Consider the following 20366-nt stretch of genomic DNA (forward strand, 5'->3'; position numbering starts at 1 on the left):
CATCCGATGGTCTAGGGTTTCTCCCTTCCTTGTAGCAATTGCTCCAACGCTATTAGAAAAGTGGCCACCGGAACTTTCGATGGTATGACTTTGACTTAACTTCTTCGTAGCATATCAATTGCTTCAATGATTGCTCTGACATTCCTCAGGTGGGGTATCAGAACATCCGACGGTACTGATTTTTCTGTGTTGAATGCCTGAGCACGTTGCTAGAGAGTTTGTTACATCTACCACTTCGAGCAGACCGTTAGATGTGCTAACCACGACCGACCGCCATGGACAGCGGCCAACACGACAAACATGTATACACCAAAGATATTGTCTCAAATAAATCTGACAAGAGAAAACAATGGTCAAACAGCAAGGGGGTGTTTGGTTCCTTGAGCTAAAGTTTAGTCCGTGTCACATCGAATATTCGGAGGTTAATTAAGAGGACTAAATATGAGTTAATTATAAAACTAATTGCACAGATGGAGGCTAAACGGCGAGACGAATCTATTAAGCCTAATTAATCCATCATTAGTAAATGATTACTGTAGCAGCACATTGTCAAATTATGGACTAATTAGGATTAATAGATTCATCTCGCCATTTATGTTTAATACTCCTAATTAGTATCAAATATTTGATGTGACGTGACTAAACTTTAAGGAGGGGAACCAAACACCCCTAAAGGATAGGCAGCTGACAGCGTACCCTACTATGGTAAAAGAGACACAGAACTACATACTCCCTGCTAGGTGCACGTCTGAGATTCAGGTACCAATCATTTTCTATCATGTGCTGATACCTTCAGGTTCAGGTAACGGGTGTCTGATATTCGAGAGTCTGATATTCGAGAGTAAATTGACAGCTTCTCTGATGCCCAGCCGGTTCCCACGATCCTGGTTGACACACAAGAGCCCGACGAGCATCACACGCTCCATCTGCCTCTCGTCGAAGTCGCCGTTCAGCCGCGCGTCGGCCATCTCGAGGACCGCACCCTTGTCGTAAGACTCCCGGACAGCGTCGACGAGGGCGTTTCGGAGGCTTAGTTCTTCATCGTCCCGCGGCACCCGTGGCCTCTTGCCGGTGGCGATCTCCAGCAGCAGCACCCCGAAGCTGTACATGTCGGACGCCGTGGTCGCCGAGTCGGTGGTGATGCACTTGGGGTCCATGTACTCCCAGCTCCCGACCATGGCCGTGCCTCTGAGGGAGCCCTGCCCGGGCTTGACCTGCCTCACGAGCCCGAAGTCGCCGAGCTTGGCCTCAAACGCGCCGTCCAGCATCACGTTGCTGGGCTTGATGTCCCGGTGCAGGATGGGGTCCTTGTCGCCGGTGTGGAGGTATTCTATGGCGGAGCCGATGCCGATCACGATCTTGTACCTCTGCGGCCATGTCAGCAGCCTCTCCGACGACCCGTGGAGGTGGTCGTCGAGGCTTCCGTTGGCTACCAGCTCGTACACGAGCAGAGGCTTGTCGTCTCCACCGCCGTCGCACCACCCAACGAGCTTCACAAGGTTGCGGTGCTTCAGCTGGCCCAAGATCATGATCTCGGTGACGTAGTCCCGCCTGGTTTGCTCCAACAGCTTTGTCAACCTCTTCACTGCCACATGGGGCATGCGCGGATCCCGCAGCTCCCCTCTGTACACTTCCCCGAAGGATTCTTCACCGAGCTTCCTGTCCTCGGAGAAGTTCTTGGTCGCCGTGGACAGTTCGCGGTATGAGAATTTCCTCGCCACTGGGTTTTGTTTCAGAAAGGAGAGAGAAAGATACTAGTAAGTTGGCTACACAGTGTGCACTGCTTGAACTCGTTTGATCTCTCTGTGAGTGTGTGTGTGTGTGTGTGTGTGTGTGTGTGTGTGTGTGTGAGAGAGAGAGAGAGAGAGAGAGAGAGAGAGAGAGAGAGAGAGAGAGAGAAATCAAATAGACAGACGATAGATGGTCTTTACCTGGCAACGGTATCACCTCCGGTCCCTGTCTACGCATGACAAGGCAAAGCAGAGCAGCCACTATACCGGCTAATGATGCACTTGCGAGAGCTATCAAAATTATAACCCATAGCTCGGTCTTGCATTATTGTTGTTTCCTCAAAGAAACATAATTGCCTCCTCTAATGCTCTCTACACTTCCTCTATAATTAAATGAAAAATATAATGTACTGTTTTTTTTTTGGGGGGGGGGGGGGGGGGGGGGGGGGGGAGGGGGGGTTCTATACAATTAAGGCTAACGGACATGATCTTCGATCTTCCATCGTACGTGATGCTTGCCAACATGGTACCAGAGAGGGCCAAGTTTGGCAACTCGGAATAACTTGTGGAGCTGATGTTGTTGATGTCGATGCCGATGTGGTCGGCGGTGACGTCGGCGGGGTCCAAGCCTGAGCTTTTGCATGTGTCGAACTCCACGCCGACGGTCTGCGGCGGCGATGGGTTGTTGGAGTAGTTGCTGAAGAGCCCTAGAAAGGCGCCGCGCGAGTCTGGCGGTCCCGACGAAGAACGCCATCTCCGCGTTTGTTGCGATCATCAGTGTCGTTGCCGTTGATGTCGAACGAGAAGCTAGTGGTGAAGCTTGTTCTCTTGCCGGTGCGGTCGTCCCACAAGCGCACCATGGACGAAATTGCTGAGAAATTCTCACGCGATTATTGTTTTACCGTGCTGCACGCATTATCACTCCATCCATTTTCTTCACGATCCCCACTCGACGACCTCATCTTCTCCCCACATGGCAAGTCAAACCTTATCACTCCATCCATTTTCTTGAGTAAAATGCCCGTCTGTTCCTCAAATTTAGCTCGGTGTTCCAACCTTATCACTCCATCCATTTTCTTGAGTCAAATGCGGACCATGCCTGGCTTGTTAGGCTGCCCAACCCTTCCCTTGATTTGGTCCGTGGGCCGCGTCGAAGAGGCCTCGGCGTCTCTGTTGGTATAGCAAGCCCAAACTCGTCAGCTCCGACTGTTCATCATCACTGGTCCACTAAAAATTAAAGCGTGTGCCATAGTTAAATCTGGAAAGAGAAAACAAAAGACCATGGCCTAAGAGAAACAGAAACTTGCTACAGGCAATACAAGTCATTGACAAATCACAAATGGGGCATGACTGAGGACTCGGGACCAGTGCCGCGGAAAGATGGCGTCGCCCGTGCCTAGCGACGCGAACGCCCCCGGCTCTGGTGCACCTCACACCGGCGCCGGCGCCGCGCTTCCGCCCCAGCCACCCACCGCCACCACACGCCGCCGCCGCCGCGCTCGCCCGATGACGCGCCCCCGACTGCTTCTTCGGTCCGTTGCCGCCGCCGCCTCTGCTGTGGACAGCATCGCCAGGTCCGGAGCTCGCCTGCAGGAACTCATCCTCAGAGACCTGCACACCATCGCCTGTCCAGGTGCCCTCCCCTCCACCCCTAACCCTTACATCTGGATCACCCCCCTTTCACCGCTCCGCGTTTCAATTCTTCCTTTCTTACGTCCATTCTTTCCTACCTCCTCACAACCCAGCCTCTCATAGTCCGTGTGCACTGCATCAGTAGGGGTGTTTTCCGAGCCAGGCTCTCAAATCACAATGTCGTTGCTTTCCTTGTTACCCGGGGTCACCTTGAGTTCCATGGACTACGGTTCTGTTTGCACCAAGAAGAAGCTTTGGCATTGGCTATGGCATCCCAGCTCCAGGAGGAAGAAAGCGTGATCAATGCGCCCCACCCACCCGTTCATACCAGCACTGATGAGCGCGGGACGCGAAAAACAACTCTGCTACCGCCTGCCCTGCGCTCCATGGGAAAATGGGCACACCTCAACCACGCCATGGTGATGCGCCAAAGATCTCCTCGGATTCGGAATTTTGGGCTGCTCCCCACCCCGTGACATGACGGGCGGCGCGCAAACGCCCCTGTTCCCCGAGCTCAAGAAGGCAACGTCGCCTCAACTTTGAATTCTCCATCTACCACCATTAACATGCCCTACATGCAAGCCGCGCGCACGCCGGCCCCCTCCCCCAACATCCCAAAGGCACCTAAAACCCATCCCGCTTCACCACTCCAGGTGCTATCGCTGTCTTGCGCGAGACCACTGCATGCGTGACTGTCGAGACCCAATCCAGTGCCACATCTACCATGGTAGCGGTCACCGGAGCCACCCTTGCCCGATGGTGTTCCACGCGAGCACACGCCGCATCTGCGCCGCCGCCCCACCATCCCCCTGCCCGCTTCCCGTGTCCCTGTCAACGCCGTTCCTTTCCGGCCCCGTGAATCGCCGCCGCCATCTGCCACCCCCACTCCACCGCCAACCCCACTGAACTTGCCGCCGTTCATGTCAGTGTTCGACCCGCTGAGAATGCTTCCCTCCACCAGCAGCGGGTCTGCTTTCAACCTCCAGCTTCCTACCGCCGCGAGCACCGCGGAAGATGGTCCCTACTTTCTGGGGGATCTCTTCCGTGAGCCCACTGACAAAGGCAAGCGTGTTGCACGCAGAAGCCTTGCTTCTCCCGCATGCCACGCCATACCTAAAGCCCGCGATATCTGCATGGTTAGTGGATCCCCCCCGACGCGTTCATGCCTGGACCACAATTGCTCTGACAGTTCTATGGCTGGCCCAGGCGTTCCACGACGGTTCAACTAAGATGGAACGCCTGAACCGGGCTTATATAGTAATGATTCCAAAGAGCGCCACGGCAACAGCGCCAGTGGATTTTTGACCGATATGTTTACAGAAGTGCTCCTTGAAGATCATGTAAAAAAATGCTCACCTCGCGCCTCCAACTACAAATCCCCAAGCTCGTGGATCCAGATTAGACAGGTTTCATAAAAGGCCACTCTATTTCGGAGAATTTTGTCTATGCAACTGAATTGGTCCAGGTGTGCCACCGGAGAAAACTCCCCACCATCGTGCTGAAATTGGATTTCGCTAAGGCATTCGATTCAGTCAATTGGGACAGTCTACTGGCAGTTCTAACGGCCAGAGGGTTTCCTACAGTATGGAATAGATGGATCACTCAAATGTTGCGAAGCTCAAAGCTGGCAGTACTTGTTAATGGGGTACCCGGTCCATGGTTCAGTTGCAAACGCGGTCTTCGCTAGGGAGATCCCCTATCACCGTACTTATTCCTCTTGGTGGTAGATGTCCTACAACAAATGATCAAAAAATACAACCAAATTCAACACCCAGTAGTTCAGGGGCAGCCATGTCCTATTATGCAGTATGCAGATGACACACTGCTCCTTCTACAAGCTGACACTAATGGTGTGCATGCTCTGAAACAGGTGCTGGACAAGTTTTCTTCCTACACTGGGTTGCATATCAACTTCCACAAAATCACTATGATCCCAATGAACATCGACGGTGCACTGACAACAAGTCTGCAATCCATCCTGGCTGTCAGGTGGGACCCTTCCCTCAAACATACCTAGGGCTGCCTTTATCCAATGAAAAGTTGAACCTAGCAGCTTTCAGTCCCATGATCGCGAGAGCAGACCACTAGCTCAGTGGGTGGCATGCCTGCCTCCTTAACCCAATAGGAAGAGCAGTATTGATCAACTCTGTGATGGACAGCCAACTAACCTATGCAATGTCGGCCATCCTACTCCCTCCTGGAGTCATTGAAGGTATGAACCACCGTCAACGAAGCTTTCTGTGGTCTGGGGAAGAAAGTGTGAGTGATGCACGATGCCTAGTTGCTTGGGAGCGAGCTTGCCAACCAAAGGAACAGGGTGGGCTTGGTATTAAGGATCTGGCCGCTCAAAACAAGAGTCTGCTGTTAAAATCGGTACACCGTCTCTTCCATCCTGAATGGTCTTCATGGGCACTCTGGGCGCGTGGGCACACCAACATGGTCACTCTAAATGGGGAAATTGACGAGGTACATTGGGCAAGTCTGCAGAGCTTGCTCCCCTTATATCGTGCTGCTACCTTGGCTGAATTACACAATGGAGAAACTACAAGCTTCTGGCATGACCAATGGCTCAGTGTTGGCCGGAGCTGCTCTTCCCTGCACTCTACTCCCACGTTGAGAGAACGGATGCATCTGTTGCATTGGTTGTGAGAGAGGGCCTGGAAAACTATCTGGTGCCATGCCTGACGCGCTTGGCAAGAGAAGAGTTATCTGAACTGAATGGAATGCTCAATCAGGTCAGGCTCAGGGAAGGGGAAGATCGGCAGCGCAGCAACCTAATTTCTGGAACTCCGTATGTTCAGGCACCGCATACAGGAAAATCTTAGCAACCCAAGGATCCCCTCCATGCACCTTTGCAAAGTATGTTTGGTGCAATAGAGCTCCTCCCCGTGTACAATTCTTCATTTGGCTGTTGGTTCAGGATCGGATAAACTGTCGGGCAAACTTCTTCAGAAATAACATCATCGACAGCCCCTCGTGCGAGCTGTGCAGAGCAGTGGAGGACATCAACCACATAATCCTCAGTTGCCCTTTCACGGCTCAAGTCTGGAACTCGCTAGGGATGGACACACAGGGGGCCTCAACTCAAAACTTGTGGACTATTCCTCGTCCGACAATAGTCGCTGAACTTCACTTCTTCAGTTTTATCATTCTGCTAACCTGGAATCTCTAGAAATCCCGCAATGAAGTTGTTTTCTAGCGCTCCCCCGTCAATAGCGCGGTTTTGGATCTCATGCAGGGACGAAGCCCGCCTCTGGAGCCAGAGATTGCGACGAGAAGAACGGTTACTCGTGGAAACCTGGTGTTCTATCTTCACTTCAACGTAACATAGCAAAAGCCCGCTGTAAACCTCCCCCAATCCCCCTTTTTTCTTGCTTAAATTGCCTGTCTAATGCTGTTTGGCCTAACCAATGCCCTAGTTAAAATGAATGAATCTGTCAAGCAGCCAATTCATCAGCAGATAAATGCAAAAAAGAAAATTACAAAATTGACGGCCTGATTCTAGCGGATCATAGAAACTTAGAAAGCAATGGTTGGTTTATACAGTGTTAACTCGCCAAGTAATCATTTTCTATCCTATAATAACGGAAGGCTGGGATCCGAGAGCAAGTTGATGGCTCTTTTGATATTCGGGCGGTGCTGGCGTTCCAGCTCGACACACAAGTGGCCAACGGCCAGCACACGCTCCATCTGGCTGCTGTTGAAGTTGCCCTTGAGCCGTTTGTCGGCCATGACGAGGACCGCACCCCTAGCGTAAGATTCCCGGACAGCTTCGACGAGGGTGTTTGAGAGGTGATCTCTTGCTGCTGCTCCCTGCACCAAGGCCGGCTTCATGCCCGCGGCGATCTCCAGTAGCAGCACGCCGAAGCTGTACATGTCGGACGCTGTGCTCACCGTGTCGCTGGTGATGCATATGGGATCCATGTATACCCTGGTCCCGATCATGCCCGTGCCTCCGAGGGAACCCTGTTCGGGGTCGACCAGCTGCCTCACGAGCCCGAAGTCGCCGAGCTTGGCGTCGAAGGCGTCGTCTAGCATCACGTTGCTCGGCTTGATGTCCCGGTGCAGGATGCGGTTCCGAAAGCCGTTGTGGAGGTAGTCTATGGCGGCGCCGATGCCCAGCACGATCTTGTACCTCTCCGGCCATGTCAGCAGCCTCTCCGACCCGTGGAGGTGCTCCTCGAGGCTCCCATTCGTTACCAGCTCGTACACGAGAAGGAGCTCGCCGCCGCTGCACCAGCCGAGGAGCTTCACAAGGTTCCGATGGCTGAGCTGGCCCAGTGTGTTGATCTCGGTGACGAAGTCCTTCCTGGTCTGCTCCATCAGCCTTGTCAACTTCTTCACTGCCACAACCGGCGGCATGCGCGGATCCTGCAGCTCCCCCCTGTACACTTCCCCGAAGGAGCCCGCGCCGAGCTTCCTGTCCTTGGAGAAATTGCTGGTCGCCGCAGACAGCTCGTTGTAGGAGAATCTTCTTGCCACTGTAAAAAAAAACGAATAAATGAAAACTTCTTTTTGACTCGCTCGTTGACCAGTTTGATTTAGTAGGAAATTAAACTGGAACAACGCAAGATGATATCTTTTACCTTGCAAATCTACGGGGATATCCTGGTCCTGGCGCGGTCTACGCATGATATAGCAAAGGAGAGCAGCCACTAAACCGGTCAATAATAATGCACTCGCAGCAGACAGCAGTAGTATTACCCGTAGCTGGCCGGTCTTATTACTTGGTAGATCTGTACGTCAGCGCATCAACAACAGTATAATTTATGTTAAGCAAGTGCTCATCTATCAGAGATTCAGAGAGGGAGAGCGCGCGTGAGAGAGCCCTCCGTTCCAAAATAGTACCTGTTGAGCTGAAAGACCAGGAAAGTAGCTGATGCGACTCGAACAGGCCCCCGGTGGCCGCCGAAAATCCCACGGCCGCGTCTGGACCCAGTCCTGCAACGTCCTTCAAGTCCAACGCCGCTTGGACGCTGACGCTACTCCCGTTGGCCAGTCGCAGGGTCACCAACATCAGCTTGGAGCCCGCGTCGTACGCGATGTTCGCCTCCATGGGGCCAGAGAGGCTCCCGCTTGGCAAGTCCTTGGTGTAGTTGGCAATGTTCCAGATGTTGCCCACCTCGATGCCGACGTGGTCGGTGGTGATGTCATTAGGTTCCCAATCTGCCGGTGCTGCGTTCCACAACGTGTCGAACTCCACGCCGATGGTTCCCTGCGCCGACTTGTTGTTAGGGAAGAGCCCGAGGAAGGCGCCGTCCGAGTCCTGTGGCAGGCTCGGGGGGAAAGGCCCGACGAAGAACGCCATGCCATCGGCCCCTGTGTTGTTGTCACCGCTGCCGCTTCGCCCGATGGCGAACGAGAAGCTCGTGTGGAAGCTGGCTCGCTCGCCGGTGCGGTCGTCCCATAGGCGCACCGCCTCCTTGTAGGCCACACGGCCGGTGCTCCATTTGTTCATCTTTGTAATACTGATTCCGTCGCCGGTGTAAGAGGAGTTGTCGTTGGCGCACCAGAGTTTATCTCGGTCGCTCGCCTTGGCGAAGTTGTAGCTGAAAGACACAGCAGCAGCGGTGTTGTGAGGAGACATGAAGCACAAGTGAGCAGTTGTTGCGAGGAGGAGGAAGAGGGAAGCTCTTCGATAGGCCATGGTTGGGCAGCAGGAGAAGAGCAATGTCGCTCTGCTCTCTTCGTTACAGGCAGCTAGCTGGGGTTTTTTCCGTTGGCAAGAAAGACTATAGCATGGGCCAAGCATTTATGGAGGTCGAGAGATTTTTTTTTGAACGGACGGCAAGAGCTTTGCCGAATTTTTATTAGATGAAAAAGCAGAAAAAAAAAGAAAATACAACTAGCAGGGCCAACCGTCCCCCTACTAGGCAAAGAACAACTGATACTCCTCTAAAAAACAGAGAGAAAAAGAAAAAACGACTGAACAACTCAGGAAAATTGCAGGGGGTTTCGGCCTGCACTGTGCTTGGAAAGCTGTAGTTGCTGGTGGTCTTCCTTTATGAGATAAGCTACCTCCTCCTCGGTCTTGCTTTGATGATTAAATGTCCTACGGTTTCTTTCCTTCCATATGTTCCACCAAAAATATATGATCAATCCATCAAAAAGTGATTTGTTCTGTGTTGATATGAGTTTTCGGCTTTTTTTCCACCATCTGTGAATCGAAGATGGTCCGTTTGTGACTGATAGATGCTGTAGGGTAAACCATGTTACCAACTTGTTCCAGACCGTTGCGGTGTAAGTGCAATTTTTGCATAAATGTGTCAGCGTTTCCGGCTCAGTGTTGCAAAGTTTACAGATCAGATTGTGCGGCCATCCCCTTTTTGCTAAATTATCTGCCGTAAGAATTTTCCTATGTAAGAGAATCCAGGCAAATATCTTGCATTTGGGTTCTGCTTTTGCTTTCCACACCGGAGTAATGTTCATTTGCTTTGTTCGTCCTTGCAACTGGATGAGGTATGCACTTTTGGATGAGTATTCGCCGTCCGCTGTCCAGCGCCATTTGATGTCATCATCAAAATCTGGGTTGCGCTGTTGCGCGTTGATTTCCTCCCATAATTGGACATACTCTCGTATTTCCTCTCCGGTTGTGAGGGGGCAGATTTGATCCAACCAATAGTTGTTCTCTAGCGCTTTTGCGACTGTGAGATTTTTTCGTCTAGATTTCTGAAAGAGTTTCGGTGCAATGTTTTTGGGAGCTGATCCATTAATCCAAGAGGAGTGCCAGAAAGAAGCCTTCTTGCCATTGCCCACTGTCACTATTGTTGAAGCATTGAAAAGCTCCCTATCAGCTTTGGTACAGGGGATATCAAGTCCTTTCCATGGTTTATTATCATTTTTCCATTGAAACCAACACCACCTTAGCCGAAGGGCCCTTGCTAGTCTTTCTATGTCCAAAATGCCCAATCCTCCCCACTCCTTTGGCATACATGTTGTTGTCCAGTTAACCAAGCAGTGTCCCCCATGGACTTTCTCCGGTTCTTCTCCTTTCCAAAGAAAACCTCGCCGCAATCGATCAATCTGTTTTATGAGCCATTTGTGTATCGGGAAGACCGTGAGGTGGTAGATTGGTTGGGACGTTAGCACACTTTTAACAAGTGTCTCTCGTCCTGCCAGCGATAACATCTTTCCTTTCCAACCTGGTAGCCGACCTCCAATTTTGTCTATGAGCGGTTGGGGTCACTGCACAGCGGCCTTGCAGTGTTAGAGGTAGCTGTGGTGGCTGCTTATGAATCACAAGTAGCATAAAATTAGCTGAGCTACTCTGCAACCATTGCTAGTCTGCTCTGCTGCTGGAAAACAAAGGATGAGCTCACTGAATAAAACAAGAGCTGCTACAGCCGGCCGAATCATGCAAAGCTTTGCTAGCTACTCCATTTAAACAGGCAATGATTCGCTAATCATTGGACACTGCAGTATGAAAGTGACAATTCACTTTTGCTTACCTCCACCTACCGCTGGTGCTTGTGACCTGTCTGCCGGCCAGCTCGCCTGCAGCGCCTCCTGGCCTGCCTGCTTGCCTGCAGGTCTGGTTGCACTCGCCGGCCTGCTGCGCTCGCGAGAACCTGGTGCCACCGGCCTGCGTGCGACCTGCTGCACGTACTCCCGCTGCGCTGAGCCTGGTGCGCTTGCGTGCGCGTGGCTGCCTGCTCGCGATGCCCTGCGCGAAAGAACAGAAGCGCGGACCGAAGAGTCACGCAAAACAACTCCAAAAGCGGACGGTCAGCAGCACTCAGAGCGGACGGTCCGGCCCTGATAGATAGTCTGAGCTCTTGGGCGGACTGTCCGCGACCTGTAGGATAGAACTCCATAAACGAACCCACGAACACAGATTCGATCGATTCTTGATCAAATCACAACCAACTATCATCAAAATTGAACCAAGCAATCACAATGCAATAGGAAAGCTAAATCAGATCACGTGACGAACACCACATTTGCAACTCTAAAAAATGAATCACCCCGATCTATGAGCTCGTAAGGTTTCAATCAAATTTTATCGGTGGAAGGGTTCAACTCACGTCCCAGTTCGTCTAAAAACAATCGGTTCGACTCAAAATGTCCCAAATCACCGCGAATCGCGAAGAACGAAGAAACCCCCAAAAATACCGTCGAAAATACCGAAAAAGATAAATTTCAGATTCCAAGAGGATAGCACAAGATGGCACGAAATAAATTTTTAAATTACTTTACCATGTTCGGTTACAAGCCACTCCTTAGCACAATCCAAACTAGGATAGCAAAAAAAAATCAAACAAAGATTACCCCTATCTCCCTCTACCAAAGCTCCCATCGTCGAAGCGGCAAAGGCGCTGCTTATCGGGTTTTGAGCCTTGGTCTCGTCAGTCAGGCTGAACGCGCTCGCGGTGGTCAGCTTGTTGTAGCCAGGCATGGTCGGAGCGACCTCTTTCCGGAGCCTCTAGAGCTCTTCGGAGTTGGCGAGACCGGTGGCATGCTCGAGATGTGTAGGCGTGCGGGAAAGGACTGCTCACAATGATGGTGCCGTTCGGGCCTGACATCTTCAGCTTGAGGTAAGTGTAGTTCGGGACCGCCATGAACTGCGCATAGCATGGGCGTCCAAAAATGGTTGGTAGTACCCCTCAAAGTCTACCATGTCGAAGGTTAGGATCTCTGTGCGAAAGTTTGCACGGTCCCCAAACGTTACAGGCAGGTCAATTTGCCAGAGCGGGAAGGCCTGCATCCCCGGGATCATCTTGATCTCCCTGCTCCCCGTGATGTCCATGCCGTAGCCCTCGCCGCCGTCCAGGAACCTCTCCGGCCGGAACTCCCGCGCCGCCGTCCACACGGCCTTCAGGTACGGCATCGCCTGCATGTCGCCGCTGTCGTTGGATTTCACCTCGTTGTGCACCTTGGCCTGGACGTCGGGGTGGTTCACCAGCTCGGCCATGATCCACTCCACCAGGGTGACCGTCGTGTCCGTGCCGCCGTTGAGGATCTCGGAGCAGAGGCTGACCATCTCGGTGTCCGTCAGCGGCCGGTCACCCTCGTCGGGGTCGGGAACTCGCAGTGGGCTACTGGGAATCGACAGCGTCCCTTACAACACTGGGAATCTGACAGCGTCCCTTACTGGGAATCGACAGTCGAGACACGATGTTTTATTCTCTAATTCGAATTAAAATAAACCGTAAAATACCTCTAATTCCATCATTCAACACTCAACCAATACACATTAATCCAAACAAACGAGATGTTAGTTTTTACATGCAGGCTAATAATCTACAGGTAGGACAGGAAACACAAACGCACTCCACCGGCAGCGATTACAAATCAAAGAATGGTACAGTACATGGCAATGGGGAAAGAAATAATTTTTTGCACTATTTATGAGATATTAAGAGGTAATGTCACATTGCACTATTTATCAGATTTATTGTCACGTGAATTCAGTATTTTACTTTAAAATTCTACAAGCTTTTTGGTGAAGCATTGTCACGATGCTTTAGGTCAATGGGGATTCTTCAGTTTCTTTTCATCCTGTAACAGTATTGAGTTTCAGAGCTTACATATGTGGGACTTGTTTCCTTTTTAACTTTGCTTTGCATATAACAAATGAAAATGCAATAAGTGAATAAGAATAATGTATCTGTGTGATCCTCTTAGAAATACCGTGAATTTCTGCGAGGATTGTATGTGTTTTAGTGTGTGGAGGACTGAGGAGGAAAAGGAGAGTGGTAACTCTACCATCTACCATACCATAACTCCTATGCAGGTAAGCAAACTAATTTGTGCGGTTACCGATCAAAAGATGGGTAATGTTTGTATCAAAGATTGAAGCCTTTTTAACTTGCTAAAGGTTAGGTAATTGCTAGTTGTTGAAAATAAGTGACCATGCTACCCTTCCTGTATTGCTGGCGGCCCTCTTCATGAGTTAATGCTGTGGCAGTTTTGCTAAACCCGTAGGGGTATTTTTATCTTTGATCATATTTAGCTGGTCTTAGCTACTCTTGACTAGCTATATGGCTAAAGTTTTTTTTAGTTAAAATTTAGCTGAGTTTTCGCTGGACCTATTTAAATTCTTAGCAGCAAAATTTAACCAGCTAAACTTTAGAGGCACATGGAAAAAAGACCTGATTAGGTCCATATATAGGCCTGGCATGCAAATGGGCACGCAATTAAACACTAGGCGCTTGGCACGAACGGCCTGGTCGCCCTATTCTATATAAACAATGTCCACGAAGAACTACACAAATGGGATAAAGATGTCCTAAAGGCTCCGGCCAAAAGGATATCTGATCTAAAGAGGGAACTTGAGAGGTTGAAAAGGGGGCCAATGACGGCTGCTAATACAGAATCACAGAAAGAAGTCATGGTACGACTGGAATAGATGTTAGAACAAGAGGAAATCCATTGGTTCCAACGTGCTAGAGCAAATTGGCTCAAGCAGGGAGATAGAAACACAAGTTTTTTCCACAACTTCGCAACCAAGAGGAGGAAGAAAAACACAATCAAGGGCCTGATGGATGACAATGGTACAAGACACGAAGATGGAGGTACGATGTGCAATATTGTCCAAAGCTATTTTGAGACTCTATTTACATCAGAAGTAGGCAATCCCGATCCGAGTGTATTGTTAGATGTCAAACGTTCAGTCACTCAGGACATGAATACGGAGTTGATAAGGCCGTTCACAGCAGAGGAGATAAAGAGAGTGTTGTTCCAAATTGGTGATTTGAAGGCACCCGGACCAGATGGGATGCATGCGGTATTCTATAAAAAATATTGGGAGTTACTGGGAGAAGATTTGGTGTTGGAAGTAATGGAGGCTGTAAACACGACAAATATACCAGAGGGGTGGAATGACACCACTATTGTGTTGATCCCAAAGGTAAATAATCCTACGCTGGTTTCCCAGTTTCGACCTATAAGCTTATAAGCTTATGTAACGTGGTTTACAAGGTACTATAAAAAATGTTATCAAACCGGTTACGAGTCTTTCTATCAGATGTTATTAGTGATCACCATCTCAAGGTGACTTCCTATATTTTTTTGTTTAGTGTTTTGTATGCACAATAGACATGCACTCCTAATTTTTCTCTTGGAACAGTCCGACTGATGTGATTGACCTGCGGAAGCTTCCGCAGAGGAAGGAGCTTGGGTTTAGGGTGAGTAATGGAGCTAATACTTTTGAGTGTTCTTTGGAACGAGGTCATTTCCCTCAGATTTGATTTGACTTGTATTAATGTATTGATCTTTTCTGATGGTGGCAGGTGGATAAGAAAACTATATGGGATCCAATTGCTAAGCAAGTGTTATGCACCTGTTGCGTAGAAATAATGGAATTAAATAACATTGAGCCTAATCCCAAGCTCAAGTTCACAAAGGATGAGTTATACATTCTGAAAGAAAAGATGCTGACAAGATTAGGAGTTATGTGAAGCATTGGAAAAAAATAAAGGTATTTGCTATTCAATTTTGATTTGTACAATATGATTGTGTGATTATTATTTTTTCTATAATTTGTGTTTGTTCTTTTTTCAGGATAGGGATGCTGAAGTTAGAATGATAAAAGAGGGACATGAAATACCAAACATAAAACTTCTACAAAGAATGTTTGGTGATGAGGTATAATCTTATGTCTTATTTTTACATTGTATATTTGCATGCTTTAAAAAAAGAACTTATTTTCACCCTTGTTATGTTTTCTTTTTGATAAAAAGAACTTATTTTCACTCTTTTAACAAGTGTTTTCTTTTTGGTATCTAAAATTAGTGTTTGCTTTTTATAGAATGCAGAAGCAAAAATATTGAACCAAAAATGTTTTGCTTTTTCACTTTTTTAACAAGTGTTTTTCTTTTTGCATACATTTTTCAGCTGCTAGTCCATTTCTCTAGTACGATTGGTATATACTTGTGGTGGAAACCTGTAAAGATGATGCTATAAGGTTGAGTGAGTTTTGCAAAACTATTCCGATGGAAGAGCGAATTGGCTATTATTCTACGTTCTACATGTATATATGCTAATAATTATACTACATTCTACATGTATATGTTAATAATTAGTCTTGCTCACTATTGAGAAATCGGCTAGGAGGCAGTGAAGCACCTCTATTCATAAGTGCTCATGATCATTGTGGCGTTGCCATGTGGCAACTTCCACACTCTTTAATACAAAATATCCTAACTCTAGAACCCTCCTCATCCTTATCTAGTTTCTTATATTTCTACCATGCTAAAATATCTAGTTCTATAGTATTCTACACTTCACCATGAAGTATGACAATCATGGCTCATGCATTCTCTCCAATTCTCTAGAACCTTCTTACCTTGCCGTGATCTTATCCTTATACATGGCAACGTTCAGATCTCCACAATCGTTTAGAATCTTCCAAGTATGCATTGCATATTTCAACACCCACCCCCTACACGCACTGCATTGAACTAGCTGAATGTAGCAAAAGACTTGTTGGATCATATATTTATTTCGTGTCTGACTCTGCAGCAGCTACGAGCTCCCAACTCGCACCAACAGAACAACTCCAGCTCATCCAAGATCAATACGAACAAACACACATGACGTAGGGTATTACACGATCTAGCGGCCCGAACCTGTCTAAATCGTGTTCCTTGCGTCACCATTGATTCCTTGATTCTCGACGATCCTTACCGCACAAAAGACCACCTAGGGTACCCTCTAGGCGGGTCGCCGGTCTAAAACACCGACACCGAGCGCCTAGGGAAACGGTGCAGTTGGGGACCCCAGGTCTATGAACCCGTCACTATGTTTGTAAACTGAAATGCCATGTTGTATCGTTTGTGCTCACCTTCACGTGAGACTTGTTGCGTATTGTTTCGATCAATGGAATTGGTGGTTAAATCGGGGCGCTACTCGACAGTCCAATTATATCGGTTGAAGTGTGATTGACTTTTACTTCATTAATATGATAAGGGCCAGTGAGCTTCATCCAGTGTAATTGAGGTGTTTCTGTCACATAGGTCTTGCCCTCATTAGGATTCGAAACCCTTACAAATCCCATGTCAAAATACAACTCCTAATTCGGGACCAAAACCGACCGGGCCGCCCTGTGAAACCGTTCTAACCAGTTTTCCTTGGTGCAGATATTTCCAAAGTCATAACTCTCCCATCCGATTTCCGAATCAAACGTTCTATATATGTGTTTTAATCGTCTCAACGAGAGTTATGCAACGATGAAGTCCAACTTGCAAACCTAAACTGGTCTGACCGACCCATCGTAAAGAAAGTAGCTTTCCGAATGCTTTTGCGTGACCGCGAAGCACTACGGTCAAATATGGTCCGTGGACGTATTGCTGGATCACCTCTGACCAGCTCACACAAATGGTAATGCAAATGGGCCGCATGCATTGGTTGGCCCATATGTTTAGTCGGCCCATACTAAACATATCCCTTTGAGGCCCAAGCGAAAGCAGAGTCCAATCCCGCCCGGCATACACCGTCAAATATGAGGCTCCTCCGCCGCTGCCGCCATCTTCTTCGATAGATCCAATCCAACAAGCCTACCCTACCAATTCTTTGCGCCATGGCCCCTGCTCGCGTCGTGCTTGACCGCTCCGTTTTCTTCCGCGACCATCCCTTAGAGGCAGAGCCGCTCGGAGAAGAAGCACCGGGGGTGGTCGGCGGCAACATCGCGGTCGCGGCATCGAAGCCTTGAAGACAAGGAAGCAACAGTTGGCAAGTACCTGCTGGCCATGGAGACAGATCTGCAGGTCGTGGATCCCCCGGGGGTAAGCTGCCTCACCATGGTACGGCCACACCCATCCGATCCGATCGCACAGTACGGACGGCACCTGGACTCCGGCTTCGTCGCCGCCGCCCACAAGAGCTTGGTCGCCATCTACGCCGGCGCCTGGTACTCGGGATGGTACCTGGTCTTGGACTTGGCATCTTCCTCGCCGCGCAGCTTCACGATCCCCGGTATCGCCGGCATCGGGACCACCGTCATCACGCCACTCCACCCTGGCGCCTTCTTCCTCGCCGAGCTGCTCTTGAGCCTCCGCCGCCCAAGCAAGGGGCTTTCGTCGGCCATGCTCTGCCTCTGGAACTCCCATAGTTCGTCGTGGGCGTGGGACTACAAGACCAGCGACCTCCCCGTCCAGGTGTGCCACGAGTGGGAGGTTCACATGTCCTTCCCTGTCCAGAGCAGGAACCTCTTGTGCTGGGTCGATCTTCTCCACGGGTTGCTGCTCTGCGATCTCGACGAGGTCCGCTCGGAGTTGCACATGTCTTTTGTTCCGCTGCCCCCCAACAGCTGCGAAGCATTCGACCAGCAGCGGCTGCCGAACCCGCAAGACTTCCGCACCATGGCTTGTGTTGACGGCACCATCAAGTTTTTCGCCATGGATGGCTTCGTGGAGGGCACCCCAATCTCGCTCGTCACCTACACCCTGGACCTTGACGGGCCATCCACTAGCTGGACGAAGGACACGGTGCTGCGTCTAGACGATCTCTGGGCAGACGAGACATACATCTCCATGGGCTTGCCGCGGTTACACCATTGTTCCCTAACCTGAGCACGCAGGAACATGGCGTCGTCTAACTTGTCATTCCGAGCGATCTGGAACAAATCGAGGGCTACTGGGTTAGGAATGTGCAGTTCCTGCTTTCTGTTGACACGCGCAAAACCAGGGTCATCTCCGCCACCCAGCAAAATCTCCCAAGAACATTGTTAAGTTCGCGTTTCCGCATTACCTTCGATGCCGCCTCCCAGCTGAGCTCAAAGTATCACCAGGTAGAACACTATGTAGAACACACTTAGTTTTATCAATTCCAATTCCACCGTTTTTTATGCTTTTTTTGTGTAGCTGATCCAGTTGGAGTAAAACCTTACTTACTCATTTGGCACATAATAATGCTCCGTGTTTCTTCCAAACTTTGTTTTAACTTTTATTCTTTGAATGAAAGAGCCGTTTATATTTGTTCTGCAACCTACATTTGTGAGAACACCTTTGAAGTAGGTAAAGGGCTGTTTATATTTTTGACAAGTATGTCTGTTTCTGCTAGAGAGCGGTGGAAGCAATTGGGATGGGGCCAAGTGGAAAAAAGATTAAGTTTGCTGACCTCCGCAACTGAATCATGTGAAGTTGAAGCTTTGGATGATCTATCTCTTCGTTCTGTCATGTGAAATTAGCATCATTACATGGTCTTTCTTAACTGCTGCAGAGAGCATGGTCGGTCAGACCAGTTTAGCTCGTGTGCTTAAATTGCAAGTTGGACTTTATCATTGCATAGCTCTCGTTGAGACGGTCAAAATGCATATGTAGAACGTTTGATTCAGAAATTGGATGGGGGAGTTATGACTTTGGGAATATCTACACCAAGGAAAACCGGTCACACCGGTTTCACAGGATGGCCAGACCGATTTCGACTCGAATTAGGTGTTATATTTGGACATGGGATTTGTAAGGGTTTGGACTTCTAACGGGGGCAAGACCTATGTGGCAGAAACACCTCAATTACACCGAATGAAGCTCACTGGCCCTTATCATATTAATGAAGTAAATGTCAATCGCACTTCAACCGATATAATTGGACAGTCTGTCGAGTAGCGTCCCGATTTAACCACCGATTCCATTGATCAAAATAGTATGCAGCAAGTCTCACACGAAAGTGAGCACGGACAATACAACATGGCATTTCAATTTACAAACATAGAGTACACGGATTTAGTTTACAAACCAAGTTGGAAATACTTAAATAGATTACAAACCAGAGTTCTTACATAAAACACAGTCGGAGGACAAATATGATAAAGATTTAACAGAGATACATGATAACATGAGTTGCTGACACACCTCAAGGTATATACACAATAATTTGTTCGGTGTTTTTGTTCTGTGCTCAAGGATCCTCTGATGTCTTTAATCTTAAAACTTGAGTTCGTCCTTCCTGAACAGGTTAGGATCTAACTTTGGTAACTTTCAGATCTAACAATGGTAACTTGCCAAATACAGAGTTTATGGTAGCTAGGGCAAGAAACATTTAACCTTTGAACCTAGTGATCTTGTTTGGTTACACTTGCATAAAGATCGATTTCCTAAATTGAGAAAGTCAAAATTGATGCCAAACGCTAATGGACCTTTTAAAATTCTTGAGAAGATCAATGATAATGCATACAAACTTGAGTTGCATGTAGACTTTGGGGTTAGTTCCACATTTAATATTGCAGATCTGAAGCCATTCTTGTGAGAAGAGGATGAGTTTGAGTCGAGGACCACTCCGGTTCAAGACGGGGAGGATGAGGAGGGCATCCCTCTTGACCTCCAGGCAGTGACGGAAAAAAAGGGGGGGAGGACGTGGTAGCCGTCGTCGGGGAAGGGGCCCCGCGCCGTGGACGTGTAGATCAGGTCACGGGGGAGGTGGATCTGCCAACGGCGGTGCTAGGGTTTGCGGAGTGGGAGTGGAGAGGGAGAGAGGAGGAGGAAAGGGGAGGAAGAGAACACGACGCGGGGGGTCGGCTTCGGCTCCGCTGTTGGCCGGAGTCAGGCGAGAGGCGGGCTACTGGGGGAGTCGTGTTTCGCCTCCCGAGTCGCCCGTCGGGAGCGCTCGGGAGTCGGGAGTCCAGATACCTTTGACAATTGGTGTTTCCATTCTCTATATATGTGCATATATATATGCTTAAGTTGTTGTTGAACCATGCATGAATACATGCATATCTAGGGTTTCAAAATTTCCTATCAAATGTGAAACCACCTCTTGGATATGATGATGCTAGCTTGCATTGTGCATGTTTCAACATGTGTCACCCTTGTCGTGGAGAAAACGGGAAACGGGAATCATTCATTTGTTTGTACTACACAATCAATTACGAGGGGCCATCTGGATAATCTAGGGCACTGGGGACCGAAAATGACCATTGTCGCTCGATTGTTCCTGCTACCTTGTTGTGTTTTTGATCATAAAGCATCAATGCATTTGGTCATGCGTACGTCGTGATGAGATGAGAATCGAATGAAGAAGCTACCAAACAAATACTAAAGCACTGTGCTTCATCCAACTTCAGCTGCT

General features: G+C 49.0%; 2 protein-coding genes across 2 annotated transcripts; both read right to left on the reverse strand.

The window, feature by feature from the left end:
- Positions 1-657: 657 nt before the first annotated feature.
- On the reverse strand, positions 658-1844 carry LOC117834175 (L-type lectin-domain containing receptor kinase IX.2). The gene has a single exon (XM_034713800.2). The coding sequence runs from the start codon at positions 1599-1601 to the stop codon at positions 777-779; it is 825 nt and encodes a 274-aa protein (XP_034569691.1). The 5' UTR covers positions 1602-1844; the 3' UTR covers positions 658-776.
- Positions 1845-6799: 4955 nt separating this feature from the next.
- On the reverse strand, positions 6800-9392 carry LOC117845458 (L-type lectin-domain containing receptor kinase IX.1). The gene is made up of 3 exons (XM_034726510.2): positions 8211-9392; positions 7949-8098; positions 6800-7843 (listed from the first exon to the last, which is right to left on the reverse strand). The coding sequence occupies exons 1-3, from the start codon at positions 9112-9114 to the stop codon at positions 6939-6941; spliced, it is 1959 nt and encodes a 652-aa protein (XP_034582401.1). The 5' UTR covers positions 9115-9392; the 3' UTR covers positions 6800-6938.
- Positions 9393-20366: the final 10974 nt, after the last annotated feature.

This window comes from Setaria viridis, chromosome 1, assembly GCF_005286985.2.
Source record: "Setaria viridis chromosome 1, Setaria_viridis_v4.0, whole genome shotgun sequence".
In the NCBI taxonomy this organism is placed as follows: Eukaryota; Viridiplantae; Streptophyta; class Magnoliopsida; order Poales; family Poaceae; genus Setaria; species Setaria viridis.

Excerpts from the sequence above, each read along its gene's own strand:
- LOC117845458 (XM_034726510.2), bottom strand. The coding sequence starts at position 9,114 with ATGCTTGGCCCATGCTATAGTCTTTCTTGCCAACGGAAAAAACCCCAG. Across the intron at positions 8,099-8,210 it reads CTGGTCTTTCAGCTCAACAG|ATCTACCAAGTAATAAGACC; the intron begins GTACTATTTTGG and ends GCTGACGTACAG. Across the intron at positions 7,844-7,948 it reads TATCCCCGTAGATTTGCAAG|TGGCAAGAAGATTCTCCTAC; the intron begins GTAAAAGATATC and ends TTTTTTTTACAG.
- LOC117834175 (XM_034713800.2), bottom strand. The coding sequence starts at position 1,601 with ATGCCCCATGTGGCAGTGAAGAGGTTGACAAAGCTGTTGGAGCAAACC.